Raw genomic sequence first — 27,656 nt, forward strand, 5'->3', positions numbered from 1 at the left:
CCCGACGGCGCTGCTGGCGGCCGACGAGGAGGAGGCCTCAGGTGGCGGCCTGGGCGGAGTGAGACCGGGGGCCGGCACGCCGCTGCGCCAGACACTGTGGCCGCTCAGCGTACACGACCCCACGCGCCGAGCCCGTGTCAAGGAGTACTTCGTGTTCCGGGTGAGAGCTGGAGCCATGGTGCCCAAAGGCGTGGGGGAAGAGGGTAATGTCTGTGGACTGGGGGCGCGGGACCGGGAGACGCGCGGAGGCGGAGGGACGCTCCTCGCGGAGAGTGACCCTTGCTCTCGCTCGCGCGCAGCCCGGCACCATCGAGCAGGCAGTGGAGGAGATCCGTGTGATGGTCCGACCAGTGGAGGATGGCGAGATCCAGGGGGTGTGGCTGCTGACCGAGTAAGCAAGGCACCTGTCGGGTGGGGACAGGTGGGGGCCTTGGGTGGGAGGACTAGAGCTTGCTGGGGAAACTGTCCTAGGGGACTCGCTGGAGAGGGCGCTGGCCTGAGACCCCGGAGAGGCTTCCAGGGGCTTGCTGTAGGACCTGGGGTGCCGCTGCCCCAGCACTGCTGCTGCTGGTCCCTCCTGATGGAGAAGAGGTGGGCTGTCCCAGGTCCTGAAGGATGAACCCTGGGGTACTGCCCAAGACAGCCTTCGCCAGCAGGACAGAGGTGATGCCTCTTCTGTTTGCAGGGTGGACCACTGGAACAACGAGAAGGAACGGCTGGTGCTGATCACTGACCAGTCATTGCTCATCTGCAAATATGACTTCATTAATCTTCAGTGCCAGCAGGTGGTCAGGATTGCACTCAACGCAGTGGATACCATCTCATACGGAGAATTTCAGTTTCCCCCTAAATCACTCAACAAGTAAGTCACTTTAGAGAATGCAGCACCACTGGGCTTTAGGGCCAGCAAGAATCTGATAATTCATCTTTTAAAATAGGCCCCCAAGTGGTATTCTTCTGTCTGCCATTGTGAAGAAACATAAAGGCTTCAGCTTCAAAAATCAATAGAAAGTTCTCTAAAATAGAAGCAAGTGATTTCTGGACAGTCCAGTGCATTGAAAGGAATTCTGGCACAAAAGACAGCTATTAGGCTTGTAGTAAAAAGTGGTTTATATGAGTCCAGGATACATTAAAGTAGAGCCAATATGTTAAAAGCAGACTCTGGTATTCTTCAGATAGGGGCCTGGTTCTGCATTTTGTCTCTAGCCAGGAAATGATTGCATGGTGATGTCAATTCCTGCTTGAGTTCATTGTTAGAAGAGAACATTTGAATGCCACTTTATAGATAGCTCTACAGATTAAGTAAATTTGAAAAGATTTAATGGCCAACAAATCAAGAGATAACTTCCTTGGTATAGGAGAATTTCCTGAAATATGAAATATAGACATTTAAAACTTCAAAATTTAGAGCTTTGATGTACAGATTTAGATATGGAATCCAGGAAACTAACATGAGTGAAAACTTAACCAACATTTAGTAAGATACTAAGGAAAAAGGTTACAAAAATGTCACCTTACAAAAATGGTCTACCTATAATGTATTTTACTAGTTTTTAATGATATAAAGATTGGTTAGTATAACTAAAACAGTGTAATTAACTTTCTAGAATATCAAGCAATTATTAGTGGAGTGTGTGGTTACTATTAAAAACACAAGTCATTTTCTATTGTGAAATGTCATAGGTCTTTTCTTTCAATAAGGAATGGCTTTTTATTGTCTTACCCTTGTAACTGACAAGACTGTAGAGTGTTGTGGCCTGGTATGTGAAGTCTGGCTGTTTATTCTAATTCTTCAGGCGAGAAGGCTTTGGAATTCGCATTCAATGGGACAAGCAAAGTCGCCCTTCCTTTATCAACAGATGGAACCCCTGGTCTACAAATGTGCCCTATGCCACGTTCATAGAACACCCAATGGCCGGTGCAGATGAGAAGACAGCCTCTCTGTGCCAAGTAAGACAGCCACACTACTTGGCAGTGACAGAAGTGTTCCAGATTTGCACTATCTAGTATTGCAGCCACACATAGATACTGAGCTCTTGAAATGTAACTAGTAACAATGAGGACATAACTTGTCATTTTAAGATATTTTAGTTAATTGATGTTTAAGTAGCCCAGGTGGCTGCTGGTCAGTGTAACTCCATAGCATGGGCCTTTGCTGCTAGTGATCCTCTGGGAGAGAGGCCAGGTGGGCTTCATGGAATGATAGCAGACCCTGAGCATGCTAGAAGACAAGAGAGAAAGCCTTGGTGCCAGGGTTAGGATAGAGCCCAGAGCCTGGAGGGGAGAGGGGGCTTCATTTACCCAGCTGTGTGGTTGGGCTTGTGGTGAGTTGCAGTAATGATTAGACAGGTTAATATGACAAAACCACTTAGACCTTCAGGTGTTAAGATCTATAAGTACAGATGTGTCTCATTTTATGAAGGGGTTATATCTCAGTAAACCCATTGTACAAGTATTATAATGTGAAACCCATTTAATACCCTGACAAACCCATGAAAAAGTCAAACCATCCTAAGTCGGGAACCATCTATGCTGTCTTTATAAACACAATGGAAAGATTTTGGGCATGTCTTATATTAAGGAGGTAAGTTGAGGGACCACCAAGATGTGGCAGAGAGACAGCTCATTCCAGAGAACATAAGTACTCAGCAAAGAAATTGAATTTGAAGGAATTTAACTGTTTCGAAATACTAATTTTTTTTTTTTTTTGTAGTAGAATACTCTTATGTTGCCTGAAGGTTCTAAAGTTCCTTTTCTCTCTCTCTCTCTGTTTAAAGTTGGAAAGCTTCAAGGCTCTGTTAATCCAAGCTGTCAAAAAAGCCCAAAAAGAAAGTCCTTTGCCAGGACAAGGGAGCAGCGTGCTCGTCTTGGATTGCCCCCTCCTCATTGAGACCTACGTGGGATTGATGTCCTTCATTAACAACGAGGCTAAACTGGGTTATTCCATGACCAGAGGCAAAATAGGCTTTTAGACAGCTGAATTCTAGGAGTCCCCAACCCCAGAAAAGCCAAGTTGACAATGGGGACTCAGGAAGAGTCTGTAAGGCCTCACCCAGCTCTACTACCACTGGAAGGATAGTGGATCATTTATCATTAGGGATCTGAGTGCAATTAGAATAGTAAAGTGATTCAATATATACATTTAGTTGGATATTGAACATCTGATAATATGAGCTACAGACAAAAAGCAAAAAGAATCTAGCTGTCATTGTGCTGCTGTACGTTTTCTGTAACTTTAATATCTTGTTTTCCTGGAGTGCATCTATTCCGCTTCTCATGGTTCTTCCTACGCCAGCCACCTGAGCATGCTAAGATTCCACACATAAACCCGTTACCACTTTGGTTGTATAGACTGTTAAATACGGGGAGGGACCGAGTATCTCGAGTGCCTACAGTTGCAAATATGTTTACACTCAGTGTCAACTTTTGTATTTTGAAATTTAATCCATTTTTTAAAAGCTAAATACAAAAGAAGTCAGCAGACTGGTTAGCTAAGCAAGGTACAGTCTGTGCCTTGTCAGCTCCTGAATGAACAGTTGCTCTTTTGTAAATATGTGTTTGATCTAAAATCATACTTTTTTCTAAAATTAATCCAAGTTGTGTTAATACTCAACAGCATACTTTCCAGGCCCAAAAAGGTTTACAAATCATTTTAAGACAATTTATTAATTTGAGAAAGTCACCTCGATAGTTCTTTGCATGCAATTTTGACAACTATATGTACTCAAAGTTTGTATTGTTAAATTCATATTTAAAAGGGAAGTGGGTAGTTTGCTTTTTAAAGGATGCACTTTAAAAAAAATGAACCATATTAGAGCCTCACAAAGCAGCTAATGTCCACCTGGGTTCCTGCCACCTTCACGTGGATATGACTTTGTCAGAGTCTTACACAACACATGCTTGAGTGTCGACACACGTGTGGGATCCTAACATACCTTCCCTACAACCACATGTAGCTTGCTTGTGTGACTAGAAGCACTTACTGATAAACTTTAAATGCTGGCTCACCGGTTCCTTCCTTATTCACAAGTCTGTTGTAGCTTTAAACTAACTGGCATGAATGTGATCAGGCTGCGAATGAAGAGTCTGCCCAAATAGAAAGGCTGCCTTGGAAATTCACCAGTCATCAGCCTTTGTTTTGGTCTCTTAGTAAAGACATTTAGAACCAAACAGATACCGTTTTTTCTTGGAGTCATTGTTATTAAAATAGGTGTAACAGCCAAGAAATTACCTCTAAAGTATTTTAAAGCCTGAACTGTTTTCTGTAATAGCTTTGTAAACCTGCCAACTTGCTATACATTTGCAGGAACAAGGGTTCTACGGTAACAGGCTGACACTGAGTTGGTTCTCTTCACAAAAAAGCAAATCATGAGAGCAGACCATGAACTAGGTTTGCAATCCTAGGTCAACCCTAAGAGTGCTTGAGGCAGGCCACCTGTCAAGCACCTGCTCATGAGCCCAAGTGATATTCTGCATGGGCCTATGTGCTTCTGCACACAGCCGGGTGTGTGGAGAGCAGCCATTCTGAACAAACATGGTGACCTTCAGACACATGCAGAAACATGGTTCCTTGAGCTTCATTTGCATAGTGACGAAAGCAATGAACAAACACGCTAGCTGCATGCTGTTACTGATACTGCAGAGCAATTTCAGGTTAAAGGAAGTCACGTGTTTATCAGAATCAGCCAGTCGTGTTCACATCATCAGCCGATTAACATCTGAAAACAAATGGCTTTGTACTTTATTTCCTCTTCCCCCATTTTCTTCCCTATAAAATAAACCTGAGATCAGTTTGGGGTTGTGGCTTTTTTTAATCAGAGAAGTTGGGTCCACCCAGTCCTCACTTTGCTATACTTGTATGTCTTTGTGTGTTTATTTTTCTGTTTATTTCTAATCCATGACTGGTGCCATGTGATTTCTCTGATCTTTTGGGGCTGATTCTGATAAACGCATGTGACGTCTTTTAACCTGGTATTGCTCTGCAGTATTAATAACAAAAAAAAGGAATGTTCATATGTTAATTGCTTTCATCACTACGGAAATAAAGCTCACAGAACTGTGTTTCTGCATGTGTCTGAAGGTCACCATATTTATTCAGAATGGCTGCTCTCCACATGGGTGGGCTCATGGCATTGGTTCTCAGACCCAAGTGAGCATGACACCCTGAAGGGCTGACTCAGTAGGTCAGGGATCTGACCTTGAAAAGCTGCTCTGGGAGCTATAGCCCCCGTGCCCTGAAGATGGCACTGCCCTCCAGTGCTGGGGCTCCTCCTCTCTCCAAAGTAGACCCTACCCAGGAAGGCCAGATATTCCCCCCCATCTAGACACTAACCTCCCTTTTCCTAAACATTGAGGGACTGGAAATAGAGGATCAGAGCAAAACCAGGATGCCTGTTTACACAGGATTATCAGCCACACAGGGCTTGGTGACTAGAGTTTTCTATCTTCCCTAAGCTGGAGCTAGAAACTTAAAACTAACCTTACTATGACCTAAACCGTTCAAGAAAACCAGCATCAGCAATTTTATGAATTAGCAAATATTTATTTTAAATTAAAAAATTACAGTTTTCTATTATACATATTTACAAAAATGCCTCACCGTAGAAAAATAGGATCAGATCATTGAATTCAGACTATCGTGGCTGAGAACCTTTCCGAGAAGTTCTGTTCCTTTCCCACACTGGAATATGCAGAGAGTCTGCCTTGATTCAGGCATAGGTCCTATGTGTGGCCAAGTGGCTGTTTGAAGGCTGTACTGACCTCCTCTGTCTCCAGGAAACAGAGACAGAAGTGATCCTTACTTAGGAGGGCCAATGAATCCCCGCTAGAGTGCCAGCACAGAGAAAGCACTGGAAAGTCACCTAGAGAGACACACAGGAGGCCAGAGTATTAGGATGGGGGAAGCCAAGGTCGTAGGGTGCAGAATAAGCCTGAAGGGAAGGAAAGGGCTTGGATGGGTATAGACAGGGCGGCTGCTCTCCTGTAAAGCACAGGGCACAGGTCCCCTATATTGAATGCATGCACTGGACACTGGCCTTGAAGATCATCAGATAATGCTGGGAGCTAGTTTTGTACTGAGAGACCAGCTGGGTGAGCAGTTTAGCAACCCGCCCAGTGATGCATCCATGCCTGTGGAAATGTGCTCACCCTCTCCAGGGACTTGTACCGACACGCAGCCTGCTGGGGACCACAGGTAGACCTTGCTGCTCCCTGTGCAGATGGCCAGCCGTGGCTGCTGTGGGTCCCACTGAAATGAGCGCACGGGGGACAGCTGTTCTAGCACCACAAATAGCCTCAGCTTCTGTACATCCCAGACCCAGACAGCATTGGGTACATTGTCTAGAAAGGGAGAAATGCAAGCATCAGAATTCTACTGCTCAGCTCTAGCTTAACTCTCTGCTTTGCTGCTTACTCTGTGGACTTAAATGGGAGATGGGAAGGTAGGTAGGGAGGCTTGGAGCTGCTCTAGTCACTGCCTTGGGGTCTGGTGCCTTGAGGGCCAGAGAGGAAACCTTAGGCTTAAAAGGCCACAGGAGCAAGTTTTCCTTTGTTTTTTTTCTTACGATCCTTAAAAAAAAAAAAAAAAAGAAAAGAAAGAAAGAAAAACTTTTAAAAGGCCCACATGGGACCAGCAGTTAGCATAATAGCTATGTTGCTGGACTCCCACGTGGTCAACCACGGTTCGAGTCCCAGACCTGGTGGTTTAAACTCATGCCTGGCACGTGTGCATGCGTGCCCAAGATCCTGAGAATGGAAAAGAAGGGATTGTGGCGTGGCCATCCCCCCGGGGAGTGATTTCTCACTTTCTGTCTCTCTGTCTTTGTCTGTTGGCAAGCACACGTGCCCTATAGCAAAAACCTCTCCAAAAAAAAAAAAGTGAGCAGAGAGGTGGAGGGCACTTGAGGTAATGTGGCCTGCTGCTGCCCACAAGGATGCGGTCTAACCCCCCTGAGATGTTTCTGCAGGCAGAGCACTTGCTACTTCAGCAGAAAGACAGGGACAGGTGATGTGCTGGAAAGCCCTTACTGGATTCTTTCCCAGGTATCAGTACACCTGGTACAAAGGACGCAATGAATGGATAAAACAGTGTCTGTGACAGTGGGCACTGACCGTTCCTTGTCGCCAGGAAGTAGTTGTCAGGACTAAAAGCCAACATTCCTATGCCAATTTTAGGGTTCGCTCTGTCAGTAACAGGTTTCAGAGTCTGTAAGGAAGCTGGTATGGAGGTGATCTCATCTAGAATACCAAGAAGGAGAACGTGGTGTTGTAATCTTGAGAGAAAGACACGTGTCTGAGATGCTACGGTGCCCCACACCAAGTGGCCTACTAAGCAATGGGGAGAAGGGAGCCACTGACCGTTTCAGTTCCTCAGTTGAAAGAGAAGAAAGGTACTACCCAAAATTAAAGCATGGAGGCAAACTTTTCGAAATAAAGGCTTAGTAGGAACCTGGCAGGTATAGTAAGAGGCCAGTCTATGAGTCTGCTTCGGCGAGAGCACTGCCATCACCTGCAAGGCCCCAAGGACTGGAGTGAGGGTGAGAGACGGCACAGCTTCTAGAGCCCCGGCAGTACTCAGGCCAGCCAGAAGGGGGAGCAGACGTGCTCTGGAACGGCTCTGGAACCACTCTGTCTCAGCAGCTCCAATATCGTGGCTTTTTTTTTTTTCAATCTACTTTTAGCATCTTAGTTTACAATGTGCTTCCATCTCAACTTCAATACATGCACTCTTCACTTAACAACTGAGTTCCACTCCTACAAGTAGGTCATTAAGCAAATTGGGTGACAACCGTGAAACTTAAAGGAATGTCTTACAGTGTGTTGTGGTGCCATAGGGTGTGTACTTTTCAATAGATACCATGTGACACCACACTAGAAAACTGTAAATCTATCTGTACAAAAGGCATTATGGCATTAGATAAGCACCAGAAAATGACAAGATGCTACACAACACATAATATATTGCATCACTGGAAAAGTCATGTGTATTTTTCTATGAAACAAATCCATCATGACTTTCCTGATGACCCAATAAATCATATGTAATCATGTTTATCATGTTTATTTTTTCTGAATATTACTATGGGTGGGTCAGCCATAGTAGTATTGGTGGCTAAAGTGGCTGTATCTCACTGCACAATTCAAGTCTTGGACCCAGTGGCTTGAAAATCATGTGCATACGTGCCCAAAATCCTAAAAGGAGAACAGGCGAAGGGACTGTGGTGTGGTCATTCCCTCCTTAAGGGGTGCTTTCTCACTTTCTCTCTGGTGAACGCACATACCCTACAGCAAATTAAAAAGACATAAAAAATGAGTACTACTATGGATACACAACAAGTACAAATTTATAAATGAAATACATAGTCTTTGCACGACTGCGGACACTTTGCATAGTGAATACTTATTGACTACTGGAAGGAGACAAGGACTAAGAGAGGGGGTTCCCGAGACTTGGCAGACTGAAAGGGGACTCCCTGGGCTGGAGGACTAGTCATAAATTTGAGCGGCCACTGATTAGTTGTTAAACAGGAGTGGCTGTGTTCCGTTTTAGACTTGTCAGATGTAGAGAAAGCATTTTAAAAGCAGGAGCAGAGGGCTGGCAGAGAACAATAAACCTGGGTAAGTAAGTGACACTCTATGCTCTGGCTGTGCTTCCTCCTCTGAGCATCCACTAAGCCCTAGGAGGGGCCAGGTGATATTCCAGGGCCTAGCTTCTGGCCTGACATCTCCTCTATCTGAAGCTCACTTGACATTCCCGGCATCCCAGGGGGGGTAGGTGCGCCAGCTGTGCCCATTTTATAGATGAGGAGCACGAGAACCTTGCAGAGTCAGCAGAAGGACTCTGAGCCCCACCACTGACTGCCTCCCATGTTTTTATTCACCCAAGGCAATTTTACTCTTCTTGTAAAAACATTGTACCAGCTGTCAGAGTACCAGCTGTCAAATCTGGATTTCCAGGTCTTACAGTCCATCAACAAAAATAGTGCCTATGTGGCTGAGTAATCCAGATTCAAAACAAGACCAATGGGTTGAAAGACACACAGAACAGGGAAATGTATTTTCCAAAAAAGAAACACCTAAAATTTGCCTGAACAAAGAAGAATCTTTTTCATTAAAAAGGGCAGGAAAAGGAAATCAAATGTCCTCCTGCTGAGGATAACAGGTCCCCTCCTGCTTACATTTGCTCTCTGTGGTCGAGAGAGGAGTGGCCAGCACTCTGGGTGGCAGGAAGGAGAGGCGGCCCAGGCCTGGCTTCGGACTCTTCTCGGCTTCCTTATATACAACCTGTAAGACACAACTTGTGCATCATCTGAAAGAGACAAAGCTAACTGTACTGCAGCATTGAAAAGCATTAGGACAGCTCCTGAAAGCAAGTCAGTCACACAGCTCCTAAAAGCTAGTTGGTCATGCAGCCACCTCCTGGCTCAGTTGCTGAGAAGCTGAGGACAGAGTGTGGCAGTGCTCCTGTGGGTGCTGGGCAAACAGGCATAGTGTGACACAGACACCAGGTACTGCTCAGAGCCAGGAGAAGACAGAAGTACTAATCCCTTACCCTCAAGACGTGGGATAACTCAACTATCCCCCCAATGTCCTACTGGCCAGCCTAAGGTAACAAATGTGTGCAACTGTGTGTTGACAGCCAAGAAGCCATCTCATTCATGTAGCTAGTCATTCAGTGAGGGAGCAGGAGCGAGCATTTCAGTTGTGAGTCACAAGACAGAGAAAACCTGCACCATAACAGAGGCAGGGGTAAGAGGGGAGGCCCAGGGAACAGCAAACACAGACCGAGGCAGGTAGCATTGTGACCTCAAGCATGGCAGGCAAACACCAGTGGCCCAGGCTCCACCAAGGCCCAGGAGTTCCCAGGTAGGGCAGTCACCTGGTCTGATTCACATTTCTTATGGGGTGAGGAGAGAGACAGCCACTTAATAATCCTCCAGCTGCAGCTTCCTAATTAGCTAGGATTCCACTCACGGCCTGTTTATATTGGTCTGGGAATTGAACCTGGGCCTCACATGTGCCCAGGCTTCACCTGATTTATATTTCAAAACATGCTTAGCTGCTATGTGATGATGTAGAGGAAATGCCTGGATCACAGACAAACCTTCAAGGCCTATAGGGCCAGACCTACTCTCTGATTCCTCCCTCACGTGTGTAGACACCCTCACCTCTGGTCACACTTTTTGAGTCTCTGCCCACTTCAGATGTCTGCTCTTTCCTGACATCACACAACTTCTCTGCCCCTTCTCAATCCCTTCACTTCAACATCACCTCTGAGAAGTACCCTGGCCAGCTCACCTGACCCTGTACATGCAGCCTCTAGCCCATGGACTGTCCCCATTGCATCTAGTGCAACCTTTACCCAGGCCTCTCACTTATGGGTCACGGGGAGGGGTCTCCTCTGGCTGAGGCCCGGACCACAGCATCTGTACCACAGCAGGTACTCAACATTGAGGGCAACCTACAGAGAGCAGGGTCTGAACCAGCCAGCCCAGGGATGAGCCACCTGGGTGGAGGACGTGCACAGGACAACATCACTGTCAGAGACCACTGTTTGAAAGTTATACCAGCAAAAGTTAAAGCTGATGTAAGTACCGGGTGATATAACATCCTGCAACAAATAGTGTAAAGAGAAAAGCAGTTTTCTACCCCACCCCCGATATTGTTCAAGCAGAAACATGCTTTCTGGACTTACTATCTTGGGGTTATTGATGGTTGCAGGATGGCTAAACTCAGTGATCATTTTCCAAGTCACATGATTAAGGATGCGCACCTGAGAATGAAACTGGGGAGGGTTAGAACCCATCCTGCCTGCCCACCCACCTACCCACCACCCAGCGCTCCCAGCCTCACTCTGTCCCCACCTTTCCATCGTAGCTCCCAACTGCCAGGAACTGACTGCTGGGGCTCCAGGCCACAGACTTGATGCCCAAGGACCACTCATATGCACAATATGCTGACAGCAGCCGTCCGTCCAGGGAGTACAGCAGAATCTTATACTGCAGACGAGACATTTCAACTGTGACTCAGAAACACACTGGATTCTCCTGGGGCATGTCAGAGACATGGCCACTTCAGAGTGAGACTCAGGTGGCTGCAGGAGAAAGTAGAGAAGCCATGCTCCTCCACAGTGGTAGGAAGCTGAGCCTCTCAGCTAGAATGAGAGCACAACTGGAGAAGCAGAGGGAGCAGTGTGGCCTATGGGAAACCGGACATGAGCCTAACAACTCATTCATCATCTGAAAGAGACAACGCTAACTGTATTGCAGCACCGAAGAACATTAGGGCAACTCCTGAAAGCAAGTCGGTCACCTGGCCTTTTTCTTACCTCTAGGCAGCTGTCCCAGGCCGCCAACACGCAGCCATTTGGGGCCCACTCGATTCCTGCGAGATCCTGGGTGTCCGTATCAAAGTGCTTCCAAAGGGAAGAGGGAGAAACATTATCATTTGAAACCGTTTCTTACTTAAGTAGTTGCATTTACTTATTCATTGATGTTTTTAACACATTTAGTATTTAATTTTCATAAACAGAAATAGAAAAAAAAGCCTGCACCTCCATCCTAGTAAGTGTGTTGAAATCCCTGCTGAAAGAGTTCCACGCTGCACATATGCTGGTATCAGTGCTGAGCAGGCAGCAGTGTCGCCCAGGCAGCCCACCAGACGCGTGGACCTCCGTCTGCCTGTGTTCGCGCTCCTGCCCACCTCACCTCCTCCTGCCTTGCATATTTGGGATCTGTGAGACCTGGCTCAAAGTCCCTTCCAGGAACATTCCCTAGCCCCCCAGGTTCCATGTTCTCATAGCATTCCAGAGGTTCCTCTGCCTGCACCCTCTACCAGACTGAAACCATGTTCAGTGTCTTCAAGGGCTCTGTGTCTCAGAGCAGGCACACAGTCAAGGTTAACCTCCATTTGCTCTTCTTCCTAATGTACTAGGTCATCCGAAAAGTCATGACATATTTTTCTCTTTTTTTAAATTATTTTATTTAACTTTATTTATTTATATTTAAATTTGACCAGAGAGGGACAGAGTGAGAGAGAGAGGGAAAGTGAGAAAGCAAGCTGCCAGGTCCGGGACTTGAACCACAATTAGCCACTTGTGAATCCAGCGACCTTAACCACCATGCCACCTGCTGGCCCCAAGAAAAGTCAAGACATATTTTTCTATGCAAAGATGCATCATGACTTTTCCAATGACACAGTAACATCCACGTGTAAAAATGCTGTCATACTCCCAAGAAATGGAGAAAGGCTCTATGTCAATGGCGCATGAACTCACAAAACTCACCAAAGCACACCCATTTCCAGCTTAACCATGTGTGTTATGTGAGTGTATATGGAAATACAGAGTCACACTGTTCCACATTATACCGGAGACCCTGAAAGAATACCCATCTCAGCCATCCCAGCCCCCAGGATGGATTTACTCCCAGCTGAGAGAGAAGATGGCTTACCCTCAGCAGCTGCCAGTCGCTGCACACAAAGATGCTCACGTAATCTCTGCAGTCCCGCCTTTCTGCCAGCGCCATGTAGCGGCCATCCCTGGTAAAGGTTATTCCTACCAGAAAGGACAATGCACTGAAACCAAGACGTAGCCAAGTAAGAAATCACAGTCACAATTTTTAAAGAAAAATGAGAAAAAGAAAACAAACGTAAAAAGGAATGAGAACAACACAAATGCAGAACACTATTTTCTTAGACACACATGACGGTTCTGCGATCGAGGAGAACTGTACAGAGCAGACGTCTCGTCCCCTAGGAGTGCAGTGGGGAGGGCAGGTGGGGGTTTGTACACCACACAGACTACTGATTTGCAAGGAACTTGTAAATAACACCAACCCAGTCCCCCGTGAATCACAGAATATTACTGAAAAGATGCAGTGCCTTATGAATTCTCAAACTTTTAGAAAATAAATGGCAAGAGATACAGGGCTATAGCAAGCTAGTCAAGAGTCAGCTTGTACTACTTTTTTTTTTTTTTAGGTTTTTATTTTTTGCCCTAGGACATGTGCACTTGCCAGAGAGAGAGAGAGTGAAAGGGAAAGTGAGAAATCACACCTCTCCCCACTGGAAGGTTGGCCACGCCACAATCCCTTCTCCTCCATTATCCTCCTGGGACTTTGGGCACATGTACACACATGTGTCCTGCATGATTCTTAAGCTTCCAGATCCAGGACTCAAACCATGGTCAGCGACATGGGAGTACAGAGCTTTAACTACCACGATGGGATATAGTTATTTGGGAGAAGTAGATTTAAGATGAAAATTTAGAAAAATTTTGGTTAGAAATATTAAAATTATTTTCCAGTTCTGTACTAGCTTAAAAAGTCATACTTCATGAGTGAAAAGAACACCTCAAATAATAGAACTATTCTTTCTACTCAAGAAATGCGTGCCTCATGTAGAGAGATGCTAATATTCAAACTATAAAAATAAATGTACGACTGCATTCTTCACTCTTTCTAAACTGCTGAGGCAACAAATGGAAACTTCATTTAAATTGCTTAATGCTTCATTCTGATTATTAAATGAAAGACATGCCATTGTTTCATGGTTTCATACACATCCAATACTCCATGTTGTCCAATCAAATCATGCCAACAGTGTGCTATGCCAGGCTCTCCACCCTCCTTCCAGAAGACTCAGAAGACCTCAATAAGGAAAGGACATTTGTCACTCATTGCTCCTCTGGAATGCCCAGATATGACAGGTCATGATCTCCCCTCAATAAAGAGATCAGATTTAGTTACCAGAGAGTTGAGACAACCTTTGGAACTGGATGCTTGGATAGGCCAGGACAGGCCTGGCGGCAGGGGCTGCATGCCCAGCTCTGTGACAAAGGAGAGAGGGATTCTGTAAACTCGATTCCTCTTTGGTATCTTAAATATCCTCTTTAGTAACTGCAATTATGTTTTAAGAGAGGACTTTGATCTTTTAGAGATACATGTGGAGAGATTTGCGGATAAAGTATCAGGAGATCTAGGATATACTTTTAAATAATTCATGGGGCAGGGTGGGTACAGAGAAAACATGACTGGCTAAGAACTGATATGTCGTTGAAGTTATTTTTGCTGATGTTTGAAATTTTCCATGATAAATAGGTCAAAACAGGGCCAGCAAGTAAGAAATCACAGTCACAATTTTTAAAGAAAAATGAGAAAAAGAAAACAAACGTAAAAAGGAATGAGAACAACACAAATGCAGAACACTATTTTCTTAGACACACATGATGTTTCTGCGATCGAGGAGAACTGTACAGAGCAGACGTCTCGTCCCCTAGGAGTGCAGTGGGGAGGGCAGGTGGGGGTTTGTACACCACACAGACTACTGATTTGCAAGGAACTTGTAAATAACACCAACCCAGTCCCCCGTGAATCACAGAATATTACTGAAAAGATGCAGTGCCTTATGAATTCTCAAACTTTTAGAAAATAAATGGCAAGAGATACAGGGCTATAGCAAGCTAGTCAAGAGTCAGCTTGTACTACTTTTTTTTTTTTTTAGGTTTTTATTTTTTGCCCTAGGACATGTGCACTTGCCAGAGAGAGAGAGAGTGAAAGGGAAAGTGAGAAATCACACCTCTCCCCACTGGAAGGTTGGCCACGCCACAATCCCTTCTCCTCCATTATCCTCCTGGGACTTTGGGCACATGTACACACATGTGTCCTGCATGATTCTTAAGCTTCCAGATCCAGGACTCAAACCATGGTCAGCGACATGGGAGTACAGAGCTTTAACTACCACGATGGGATATAGTTATTTGGGAGAAGTAGATTTAAGATGAAAATTTAGAAAAATTTTGGTTAGAAATATTAAAATTATTTTCCAGTTCTGTACTAGCTTAAAAAGTCATACTTCATGAGTGAAAAGAACACCTCAAATAATAGAACTATTCTTTCTACTCAAGAAATGCGTGCCTCATGTAGAGAGATGCTAATATTCAAACTATAAAAATAAATGTACGACTGCATTCTTCACTCTTTCTAAACTGCTGAGGCAACAAATGGAAACTTCATTTAAATTGCTTAATGCTTCATTCTGATTATTAAATGAAAGACATGCCATTGTTTCATGGTTTCATACACATCCAATACTCCATGTTGTCCAATCAAATCATGCCAACAGTGTGCTATGCCAGGCTCTCCACCCTCCTTCCAGAAGACTCAGAAGACCTCAATAAGGAAAGGACATTTGTCACTCATTGCTCCTCTGGAATGCCCAGATATGACAGGTCATGATCTCCCCTCAATAAAGAGATCAGATTTAGTTACCAGAGAGTTGAGACAACCTTTGGAACTGGATGCTTGGATAGGCCAGGACAGGCCTGGCGGCAGGGGCTGCATGCCCAGCTCTGTGACAAAGGAGAGAGGGATTCTGTAAACTCGATTCCTCTTTGGTATCTTAAATATCCTCTTTAGTAACTGCAATTATGTTTTAAGAGAGGACTTTGATCTTTTAGAGATACATGTGGAGAGATTTGCGGATAAAGTATCAGGAGATCTAGGATATACTTTTAAATAATTCATGGGGCAGGGTGGGTACAGAGAAAACATGACTGGCTAAGAACTGATATGTCGTTGAAGTTATTTTTGCTGATGTTTGAAATTTTCCATGATAAATAGGTCAAAACAGGGCCAGCAGGTGTCGTGGTGGTGACACTGTATCCCACTTGGTCAGCTGTGCAGTGTGAGTTCTGGACCTGGCAGCTTGAAAAACACACTGGGTGCATGTGCATGGGTGCCAAAAATCTCAAGAGGAAAATGGAGAAGGGACTGAGGCATGCCCATTGCCCTAAAGGGTGATTTCTCTCCTTCTCTCTCTCTCTCTCCGCCCCCCTCTCTGGCCACCAATGAGTATAAAAGCCCTAAGGCAAAAATCTAAAACAAACAAGCAAACAGAAAGGTCAAAACCCCAAAACAGCCACAAAGAAACAGCCGAGCAGCTCTGACAGACTCACCCTGTGGACAAGCTTTTGGATACTTGATGTAAGATACAGATTTTGTGCACAAGGACCAGACAGTTATCCGCAGCTGTTAGGGAAAAGGGAACGAGCAAAAAAAGTCATCTTTGGAAAGATCATCTCTAATCATAAGCCAGATCATCAGTACCCAAGTACAAGATTTACTGGTGGAGTAAAATGTTTTCCCTCTTATAAGTGTCTCCAAATGCACATTTTACTATTGTTAAGGGGAATTTAGTGTTCTTGGCATTATCTTTTCATTTTACTACATTACTTGAGTGACACAAAGTTAAATACACATGCATTTTAGCTGTTTTAAAATAATCACAGTTTGCCTATTATAACTAGCCTAAAAAAGCTATTTAGTCAGATACAAATGTTTATGCAGGAAAGCTACAAAGTTCAGTTTCCTCTATGAAGTGGACAAAGTCTTCTGTAGGCTCCATGTGGTTGCCCTCTGCATCAGCAGATAGCTGAGCCTGTGTCTGCAGCACCAGGCACTCAACACAGGGAAGGCAAGTTGCTCCCTGTGTGTCAGTCTTGCTAGGCCTGCCCCTGCAGAAGGATTTCTGGAATGACACTGTTGGCATATTTCTACTGTTACTCCCCTTTCCCTTACTCAGGCAGTTGAGAACTGACTAGGTCTGGTACAGAGAAGCTGGAAGACAATGTTCTTACAAGAGACTGACGAGCACCTGCCAGGTGGAGACAGACTCCTACGCAGACGGAGAAGCAGCTGGGCTGGGCAATCTGGTCCTCTGTGTTAAAGCTCTTGGGGCTCACACACACCTCACCTACACCTATATCTCATACTGGAGTTCCATGAACCTGTTCGCCAAACCTGCCCACTGGTGAATTTGGCCAATATCGCTCCATGGGCCCTACTGCTACTCTGCAGGTGCAGAGACACAGGGCAGCTGCCGCTCCACTTGGGGCATGCAGGAAGTAAGCATGGCAGGTGAGAAGTGGAAAATGCACCATCTATGTTACAGTCAGGCTTCCTTCTTACAGTGGCTGAATAATCACTTCCAGTCAGACAAACGTCACTTGAAATAAATGTAGGGTACCGTATTTTCACAGTCAGTGTGATTCCTGAAAACGCTGCCATTCTTTTAGTTTAAGAGGTTAAACAAAAGAATTCATTTTCTCTGTATCATCTCTTATTACAAAACAAATGAAAGCCTGCTGTCTACAACTTACATAGCATTCAGGAGAAACATTCTGGGCACTCATGTACAGAATGTGGGAAACCAAGCTGCAGGGTTGGCCCTATGGTCTAGTGGCTAAGGGAGCTGGCTCCCATGTAGCTGATTGCTCAGTTAAAACCTGGCAGCATGAAAAACATGCCAGGCGCACGTGCATGCATGCCCAATATCCTAACAGAATGGAGAAAGGACTCTGGTATGAATATGCCCCATTGAGGCTACTTTCTCCCGTTTCCTCTTTCTTTGGCCAGTGCATGTGCCTTCTGGCAAATTAAAAAAAAAAAAAAAAAAGCTGCCAAGGTCACTGGGGCAAGCACAGCAGGGCATCTACACTGATACGGACTTAAACACACTTGCTCTTCGGGAGGAATGGCAACACCACAAAAACCTGCAGATAAGGGACCTCCGGGAATTCAGTGTGGACAGAGTGCTTCTGTCTTCTACACCCTGTCACATGGCAGTGGAGGAGGTGCCACAGTGTAAAGGAGGACAGCACACGACTTCCAATCAGTGGATGTGGGATTCCAGCCTCCCTATGACACCGAGCACCAGCAGGGCTGCTCAAGCGCGCCAGCCTCTGAACGCTCATTTGCAACACAGGGTGAAGACCGGCCCTCCAGAGCTAGCTCAATTCTCAGATGAGGAAAGCACATTCCCCGGAGCACAGCAAGTTTCCTGATGAGAGACTCTGCTGCCTGCCTTGTTACAGGTGCACCCAGCAAAAGACTCTGCTCTCTAAAACACATCTTAGAAACTAGCAGAAAACACATTCTGTACATAAAGCCTGCCTTTTATCCTTTACTGCCACCAAAGACATACACACGCGCGCACACACACACACACACACAGTTTAAACAAAAAGTGACAACTTTTAAAAGAAAAAATAAGTAGTTAAACATACACCTCTGTCTACTTTATTGACTTTTAGTGACAACTGGAGAAATAAGCTCCTTCCTTGGACAGTAGGCCTCCACCAGATGACAGCTTACAACTGACACAGGATCCCCTAGGATAGTCTCACTAGTCTTCAGACCACTGATATATACAATGACACAGATGAACTTAAAAACAGCCTGAAGCCACACGAAAGAAGCCAAACATAAAACTCTACATATTTTATCGTTCCATTTATATAGAATGCTAAAGAGGTACAAGTGTAGTGATAGAAACAGGTCAGAGGGTGCCTGGGTTAGAGCTGGGGAGGAAGAATGACCACAGGACATGAAGTGCCCCAATGATGGTGTAAATGTTCTTGGTCTTGACCCTGGTGGTGATTACACGTGAACCAATTTGTGAGCTGGGTACAGAGAGTCGGTACATTTCACTGCTTGTAAGTGGTTTTATTTTTTGGAGAGGTTTTTGCTATAGGGCGCGTGCGCTTGCCAGACAGAGAGAGACACAAAAACAGAAAGCAGGAAATCACCCCCCAGGAGGGATAGCCACGCCGCAATCCCTTCTCCTCCATTCTCCTCTCGGGATCTTGAGCACGCACGCACACGCACCCGGCGTGAGTTTAAGCCACCAGGTCCGGGACGCGAACCGCAGTCGACTACGTGGGAGTCCAGCGACATAACCATTACGCTAACTGCTGGTCCCTGTAAGTGGTTTTAATCAGGGGCTACTTCTATAGCCTGGGATGAAGGCAGCCACATCCCACATGGCCAACCTTGTAGTTTGAGTTCCAGAGCAGGCAGTTTGAGAAACACACTGAGCACATGTCACACCTGCCTGGAATCCTGACAGGATGGAGAAATGAAGAAAGGATTGCTGCATGACCATGCCCCCTGTGGGGTGTTTTCTCCCTTTTTCTCTCTCTCTGGCAAGCACACACACCCTCTGGCAAAATTTCTTAAAGAGTAAGTGGTTTTAGCCAGGCACGTGTGCATGTGTGCCCAAAATCCTAAGAGGAGAATGGAGTAAAGCAACTGCGGTGTGGTCATGCCCCCTAGCTGGTGACATCTCACCTTCTGTCTCTCTGACTCTCTCTCCAGTGATCACATGCGCCCTATAGCAAAAATCTCTCTCAAAGAAAAAAAGTATAAGTGGTTTTAAATCGACTTTATTCAGATATAATAAAAAGTTTTCAGTCTGAATTCATTTTTTTAACTAGACTTACAACATACACACACAAAAAATGTAAGGCTTTAAAGAGGTCAAAAGAAAAAAGATATGCACCAAAAACCCTAACCAAAAGAAGGATATTAATAACCAATAAGGGGCCGGCAGGTGGCGTGGTGGTTAAGGGCACCGGACTACCACATGGCTGACCTTGGTTCCAGTCCCAGACCTGGCGGCTTGCTTTCTCACTTTCTCTCTCTCTCTCCCCCTCCCTCCCTTTCTGGTCAAATTAAAATAAATAAGTAAATAAAGTTAAATAAAATAATTATTAAAAAAATAACCAATAAGGTAGATTCTATAACAAAAAGAATGATATATAAAGAATACTTTATTACAAAAAGTTCAATTCACCATGAACATAGTGAAATGTTTCCCTATGAAAGCTGTTTAGAAACAGTTCTAAAATTATAACACAACAGAGGGAGGACAGAGAGAGAAAGTACCCTCCAAAGGAACATGATCATGCCACAATCCCTTCTGTTTTCCTATCCTGTCATTCAAAGGACTGTTTAAATCGGTAAAAAGGTACATTACAAGCTTTAAAATCTGTTTCACTTTTCTTTAAAACTGGACAGAAAGATTATACCACAATATTGCAGGGCTTCTAAAGCTCTGAGTTCAGATATACATACAACTCCCAAACACTCACTTCAACACTCTTGAGCTGTCTCAGGAGTAGAGAACAGGATCGCATGGGGGTAGGAGGCATATTCAGGGCTCACACTCACGTGGAATTCAGTTGTGTTGAGAATGTGGCGCCCATCTGGGCTCCAACATGAAGCAACCAGCCCTGCTGAGCCCTCGTCTATTTTGCAGTGCCATTCCGGCTGCTCCAAAGACCAGACCTAGATAAATGAGAGGGAAACTGAGGATCACAAACTAATCAGCACATGACTGCAAGCTCTCTCCAAGAGACAAATGTTGCTTAGAAACAACTGAGTGGCAACTGGACAGAGTCAAACAGGATATCTCTACAAAGAACTGATGCTAGAGTCTACTGTAAAATGAGTCACATTTGTGGTGATTTCTTTTTGTTCTATTTCCTTTTAAAATGTCTTATTCACATGGCCATTCCTTAATATTATTCAGTTAAGCTTCAGTGTGTAACAAAGCATTATTTCTAGTACTTCCTTTTTTTCTTTTTCTTTCTTTCTTTTTTTTTTTTTTTTTTCAGGTTTTTACCATAAGGGTGCACATTCTCACTGTAGAGAGACAAAGACAGAAAGAGAAAAATCACCCACCAAGGGAGATGATCACGCCACAGTCCCTTCTCCTTCAGTCTCTTGTCAGGATTATGGGCATACACATACATATGCCCGGTGTGATTTTCAAGCTACTGGGTTCAGGACTTGAACCAGGGTTGGCCACGTGGGAGTGCAGCACCTTAACCAACACACCACCTGCTGGCCCTTCTTCTGATACTTCCTGAAACATAGTGTCCACATTGCTAAACTGTTGTTTATAAATACAATACCTCCTGTTTCTTCATTATATTTGCTTAGAGACTAAGAATATTTGAGCGCTTCCTCATTTTAAAAGTACTTTGATTAGGGACCAGCAGTTAGTGTAATGGCTATGTTGCTGGACTCCTACATAGTCAACTGCAGTTTGAGTCCCAGACCCGGTGGCTTAAAATTAGGCCGGGGGCATGTGTGTGTGTGCCCAAGATCCTGAGAGGAGAATGGAGAAGGGATTGCGGCATGGCCATCCCCCTGGGGGGGATGATTTCTCACCTTCTGTCTCTCTGTGTCTTTCTGGAGAGCGCACGTGCCCTATAGCAAAACCTCTCCAGAAAATAAATAAATAAATAAATAAATGTACATTTTTTTTTTGAGAGATTTTCGCTATAGGGCGCGTGCGCTCGCCAGACAGACAGAGAGAGACATAGAGACAGAAAGCGAGAAATCACCCCCCCGGGGGGATGGGCACGCTGCAATGCCTTCTCCTCCCTTCTCCTCTCGGGATCTTGGGCACGCACGCACACGCACCCGGCGTGAGTTTTAAGCCACCGGGTCCAGGACGCGAACCGCGGTCGACTACGTGGGAGTCCAGCGACATAGCCATTACGCTAACTGCTGGTTCCCCAATAAATAAATGTACTTTGATTAAACAATTAGAGAATATTATAATTTTAAAGGAAAACTGGCTTTGAGCAGCTCTGTCTTTCTTCAAACCTGAAGAGTACAGAGAACAAAATCACTCCTGCCCAGTGGGAAGGCTTTCTAATTCTCACCCCAAGACAGCAGCACATACCTGCACAAGACCTCTCTTATACATGGCACACAGAATGAAGAGGGAGTCTGCTGACCACTCCATGTGCTGGATCTGGTCCAAACATGTGTACAGTTGAAGGATCTGAAGAGTGGTCACATCCCGGACCACTAAGCGGTACTGGACACAGGAAGCCTGAAAACAGAGGAAGAAAGCACTTGACCTTCTCCATGCTAAAGCAGGGCCTTCCAGAACACCAGCACCCCTGCATTCAGGGATCTGTTTCCTTCTCCCTCATCAGACAGGCTTTACATCACCCATTACACAGCCCATTCTATAAATAAGATAAGAAAATAAAAAGGTAAGTTGAAATATACAAATAAGGGACCAGCAGATGACATAATGGTTTTGTTGCAGGACTTCCACGTAGTCGACTGCAGTTCAAGTTCTGGACCCAGTGGCTTAAAACTCATGTCAGGTGCTTGTGCATGCGTGCCCAACATCCCAAGAGAAGAATGGAGAAAAGGGATTACAGTATGGTCATCCCCTTGGGTTGTGACTTCTCACTTTCTCTCTTGTCTCTCTGGCAAGCACATGTGCCCCATAGCAAAAATGTCTCTAAAAAATAAATATAAAAATCAAGTTTTAAATAGTTATACTCTAGTATAAAGTATGAGTATTTTTAAACTCTCTACTTAAAGCATGTTCTATTTCTTTCTTTCTTTTTTTTTAGGTTTTTGCCATAAAGCATGTGCACTCACCAGAGAGAGACAGGGAAAGTGAGAATTACCCCCTGGGGGGGGATGGCCATGGTGCAATCTTCTTGTGCCCAGTGTGATTTTCTTTAAGAGCTTTTTGCCTTAGGGCACATTTGCTCTGGGAAAGTGGGGTAGGGGAGGCAGAGACAGTGAGAGGGAAAGTGAGAAACCACTCCTTAAAGGGGATGGCTATTCTGCAAACTCTTCTCCATTGTCCTCCTGGAATCTTGGGTACATACCCACAAGTGCCTGGCATGATTTTCAAGCCATCAGGTCCAAGACTTGAATTGCAGTTGGCCATGTGGGAGTCCAGCTGTCTTAACCTCCACACTACCTACCAGTACTCACTTTTAGAAAATGTCTTCAAATTTATAAAAGGTTGGGGCCAGCAGGTGGCATGGTGATTAAGGTGCTGGACTTCCACATGGCCAACTGTGGTTCAAGTCCCAGAATCAGCAGACTGAAAATCACTCCGGGCATGCCCAGAATCCCAAGTGGAGAATGGAGGAAATCCCATGTGCATGCATGCCCAGAACCCCAAGAAGTGAATGGAGGAAAAGAGACTGCAGTGTTGACAACCCCCTAGAGGGTGATTTTTCACTTTCCCTCTCACTGTGTCTGTCTGTCTCTCTCTCTCCCTCCCTCCTTCCCTTTCTCTCTCTGGCAAGTGTACATGCCCTAAGACAAAAACCTTATTAAATAAATAAATAAGTAGATAATAATCTTGGCCTCCTAATTTCTGGTGAGGATGGCTACAAAACAATATTTTTTGAGAGTTTTGTTCGCTATAGGGCGCGTGCGCTCACCAGACAGACAGAGAGACAGAAAGTGAGAAATCATCCCCCAGGGGGATGGTCACACCACAATCCCTTGTCCTCCATTCTCCTCTTGGGATCTTGGGCACGCATGCACACGCGCCCCGCGTGAGTTCTAAGCCACCGGGTCCGGGACACGAACTGTGGTTGACTACGTGGGAGTCCAGCGACATAGCCATTACGCTAACTGCTGGTTCCCACAAAACAATACTTTTATCCAGTGCCTACCTCAGAGCCAAATCAATAGATCAGTCCATATGCTTTAAATTCTGCAAATGCAAAGATGCTTCATAAATGTTCATTTATCTTCATGAATTTATTCCTAATAGTGCAATTTCTTCATGTTCATTTTTGCTAGTTATGTCTGTATCTGAGTTCCTCCCTGAGTACTCACTTGCTGATTATACATTATACTATAGTTTAAAACACAAGGACTGATTTTTAAATGTTTCTTTACAGATTTATTAAATTTTATATATTCTTTTTTAACTTGACCAGAGAGAAGGGGAAGAGAGAGACAGAAAGGAAAAGTGAGAAAGCAAGGTACCAGGTCTGGGACTTGAACTGCAGTTGGCTATGTGGCAGTCTAGCACCTACTACATCACCTGCAGGCCTCGATTTTTAAATGTTAATGGCTTCATTTTTGTACTTGTCAAGGTCAAACTGGATTACTTGTTTGTTTTACCAACTTTCATAAAGAATGAAAGCCACATTAGTTTTCCATGGGAAAAGAGAGAGAAGGAAGATGACCATATATTAGAACAGTATCTATTACAATTTTTTTTTCATATTGTAGCTTTGAAAATTGTAATCAGTTACAACCAAATCTTTATGAAATAAAATATTTTTACCAATACTCAGAAGAGTCACAGAAGATCTCCTGTGAGATATTAAAACTGGACCATGGACCTGCTCTATGCAGTATTTAGTACAGGGCTTTCAAGAACATGATTCCAGTAACAGATTATCATCAAGTGTTTTATGATATTTTGAACAACCAAAAACAGCATGAAAATCAATCATGCATATATAATCTTTTTCTTTGTAACTGACTGAAACATTCATAAATTGTAAAAATAAAAACAAAACTCTAATTTATGATGGGGTGGGGGCACTTTGAGAATGATGCCAAGATTTTTAGGTTACCATTTAAGCTAATGATTTTCTAAACTACAGCTAATTAATACTCTATGTGATTTAGAATACTGCCATGAAGAAGGTTACCATGTAACTTGAGAGTTATATTCTCAAATCCCTACATAAAGATAACAGGAATGTTAATAAAAAGCTCAAGTTAGGAAAAGAACCATGAATTATAGGTCAGTTAATAGAGGAAGATGGATAAACAAACCTAAGTACACTTTTTTTTTTTTTTTTAAATTTTTGTTATAGGGCATAATGCCCACCAGAGACAGATAGAGAAGAAAAGTGAGAAATAATCGTCCAGGGAGGATGGCCACACCACAATCCCTTCTCTATTCTCCTCTAGGGATTTTGGCATGCATGCACACATGCCCAGTGTATATTTCAAGTCACCAGGTCTGAGACTGAAACCTTTGAGTTAGTCATATGGAATTCGGCTCTTTAATCACCATGCACCTGCTGGCCCTAAAGAATACTTGTAAAAAATTATTTAATTTATTATTATTATTTTAAAGATTTTTCATAAGGCACATGTGCTCACCAGAGAGAAAGAGATGGAAATTGAGAAAGCAAACCACCAGGTCTGGGACTTGAACCACAGTCAGTCATGTGGAAGTCCAGGGCCTTAGCCATCATGCCACCTACTAGGCCTTAAGTATACTTTTTATAAGACATGATTTTCTTTTTCTTAGTGGCTTCCAATGCCTATTATACACAAACAACCCCCACCCCCCGGAAACACACTGGTCATATTGGTATGTATCAAAATTTAAAGTGATAGCTCAGTGACTTAAGCACCACTCTGCCACCTATGAATAAATCGCTCAAATCCCAGCCTTAAGGACAACTCTTTTTCCGGGGAGAGAGAGTGTAGGAGGCTAGTTATTTAAATAATCTATCCAGCATGAGGTAGAGATGAGGTAGAGACAGGTAGAGATTTCCCAGTAGACTTAGAGATGACAAAGTAGCCCCACCTCTTACCAGCTTTACAGTCAACACAATGACAGACCTGCCTTTTGTGACAAAATAACAACGAGCTGGCATCTTCTGTAATCTCACAGGTGTGAAGTCAACACTGTCCTTATCCATCTTCGACAGATGGAAACTGCTGCAAAGGGAGGGGCGCCTGCTCGGATCCCACACCTAAGGAGGGACCCACCTGGGAATCGCCCTTGCTTGAGGTATCTGCTGGCCCACCTGCTCTGGGCATGCATCTGCCCAGATCCCACACCTGTCTGGGTCCTGCAACTGCCTGGATATCTGCCCGAGGCCAGCATCTGATGGACCCCCGAGTTGCCATTACCCTAAGTGACGCGGCCGCCCCTACCCCGGATCCCAGGGGTTCGCAGCCAAATTTCAATCCGGGCCCTGCCCTCTGGCCTTCCCGCCAGGGTAGGCTCTTCCCCGCCCAGTCAACACTTAGCCACCGCTCACCAGGTACTTGCCGTCTGGGGAGAACTTGCAGAGCAAGTTGGAGAGCTTGAATACCTCGGAGAAGTTCATGGCCGCCGCCGGCGACTGACCAGGCCCGGGGGCGGGGAAGCCTGCCGCGACCCTGGCCCCCAGCAGCCCCAACTGCCACAGCCACAGTTAATGTCTCTCCCACCGCAGCCGGAAAACCAGGGAGGCGGAAGCTCAGCTCAAGTTAGGAAAAGAACCATGAATTATAGGTCAGTTAATAGAGGAAGATGGATAAACAAACCTAAGTACACTTTTTTTTTTTTTTTTAAATTTTTGTTATAGGGCATAATGCCCACCAGAGACAGATAGAGAAGAAAAGTGAGAAATAATCGTCCAGGGAGGATGGCCACACCACAATCCCTTCTCTATTCTCCTCTAGGGATTTTGGCATGCATGCACACATGCCCAGTGTATATTTCAAGTCACCAGGTCTGAGACTGAAACCTTTGAGTTAGTCATATGGAATTCGGCTCTTTAATCACCATGCACCTGCTGGCCCTAAAGAATACTTGTAAAAAATTATTTAATTTATTATTATTATTTTAAAGATTTTTCATAAGGCACATGTGCTCACCAGAGAGAAAGAGATGGAAATTGAGAAAGCAAACCACCAGGTCTGGGACTTGAACCACAGTCAGTCATGTGGAAGTCCAGGGCCTTAGCCATCATGCCACCTACTAGGCCTTAAGTATACTTTTTATAAGACATGATTTTCTTTTTCTTAGTGGCTTCCAATGCCTATTATACACAAACAACCCCCACCCCCCGGAAACACACTGGTCATATTGGTATGTATCAAAATTTAAAGTGATAGCTCAGTGACTTAAGCACCACTCTGCCACCTATGAATAAATCGCTCAAATCCCAGCCTTAAGGACAACTCTTTTTCCGGGGAGAGAGAGTGTAGGAGGCTAGTTATTTAAATAATCTATCCAGCATGAGGTAGAGATGAGGTAGAGACAGGTAGAGATTTCCCAGTAGACTTAGAGATGACAAAGTAGCCCCACCTCTTACCAGCTTTACAGTCAACACAATGACAGACCTGCCTTTTGTGACAAAATAACAACGAGCTGGCATCTTCTGTAATCTCACAGGTGTGAAGTCAACACTGTCCTTATCCATCTTCGACAGATGGAAACTGCTGCAAAGGGAGGGGCGCCTGCTCGGATCCCACACCTAAGGAGGGACCCACCTGGGAATCGCCCTTGCTTGAGGTATCTGCTGGCCCACCTGCTCTGGGCATGCATCTGCCCAGATCCCACACCTGTCTGGGTCCTGCAACTGCCTGGATATCTGCCCGAGGCCAGCATCTGATGGACCCCCGAGTTGCCATTACCCTAAGTGACGCGGCCGCCCCTACCCCGGATCCCAGGGGTTCGCAGCCAAATTTCAATCCGGGCCCTGCCCTCTGGCCTTCCCGCCAGGGTAGGCTCTTCCCCGCCCAGTCAACACTTAGCCACCGCTCACCAGGTACTTGCCGTCTGGGGAGAACTTGCAGAGCAAGTTGGAGAGCTTGAATACCTCGGAGAAGTTCATGGCCGCCGCCGGCGACTGACCAGGCCCGGGTGCGGGGAAGCCTGCCGCGACCCTGGCCCCCAGCAGCCCCAACTGCCACAGCCACAGTTAATGTCTCTCCCACCGCAGCCGGAAAACAAGGGAGGCGGAAGCTCACTTCAGCCAATCAGATTACGGGAGGCTACACTGCATTATGGGGCTTGTAGTTCCGCGGTCCTGCGCCTCCGAGCTTTAAAGGAGACGCCCACATTTCTCCCAACCCGGGATTTCTTATCCGTAGCGCAAGGGCCAGGACAATTCAAGAGTTCCTTCCAGCTGGAGCTGCATATAAAATGCAGAACGCATAGTTAAGTTTGAATTTCTGATAAACAATGAATCACTTTCTGGTGTATGTATCTTCTCGAATATTGAAAGGGATATAGTAATAAGTTACTATAGTAAAAATTTACTAGTTTATCTGAGATTCAAATTTAAC

The 27,656-nt window shown here is 44.9% G+C and overlaps 2 protein-coding genes across 4 annotated transcripts; one reads left to right on the top strand and one right to left on the bottom strand.

The window, feature by feature from the left end:
* Positions 1–4: 4 nt before the first annotated feature.
* Positions 5–4,793, top strand: TPRG1L (tumor protein p63 regulated 1 like; the record flags this gene model as incomplete). The annotated part of the gene is given in 5 exon segments (XM_006161207.2): positions 5–160; positions 300–391; positions 686–862; positions 1,797–1,950; positions 2,778–4,793. Coding segments are annotated over 5 exon segments (774 nt in total), but the record flags the coding sequence as incomplete, so codon positions are not given.
* Positions 4,794–5,521: 728 nt separating this feature from the next.
* Positions 5,522–27,324, bottom strand: WRAP73 (WD repeat containing, antisense to TP73). Of its 3 annotated transcripts, none has more exons than XM_014592697.2 (12): positions 27,134–27,324; positions 21,532–21,684; positions 20,007–20,123; positions 15,953–16,025; positions 12,450–12,553; positions 11,327–11,413; positions 10,863–10,997; positions 10,694–10,771; positions 9,177–9,282; positions 7,111–7,236; positions 6,148–6,339; positions 5,522–5,861 (listed from the first exon to the last, which is right to left on the bottom strand). In XM_014592697.2, exons 1-12 carry the CDS (start codon positions 27,200–27,202, stop codon positions 5,722–5,724), a joined length of 1,380 nt encoding a protein of 459 aa, XP_014448183.1. In that variant the 5' UTR covers positions 27,203–27,324; the 3' UTR covers positions 5,522–5,721. The 3 variants fall into 3 exon arrangements, with proteins under 3 accessions (XP_014448183.1, XP_006161248.1, XP_027621239.1); XM_006161186.3 differs by lacking the exon at positions 27,134–27,324 and adding an exon at positions 25,640–25,795; XM_027765438.1 differs by lacking the exons at positions 6,148–6,339; positions 27,134–27,324 and adding an exon at positions 25,640–25,795.
* Positions 27,325–27,656: the final 332 nt, after the last annotated feature.

Source organism: Tupaia chinensis, unplaced genomic scaffold (genome assembly GCF_000334495.1).
Source record: "Tupaia chinensis unplaced genomic scaffold, TupChi_1.0 Scaffold138365_1, whole genome shotgun sequence".
NCBI lineage: Eukaryota > Metazoa > Chordata > Mammalia > Scandentia > Tupaiidae > Tupaia > Tupaia belangeri.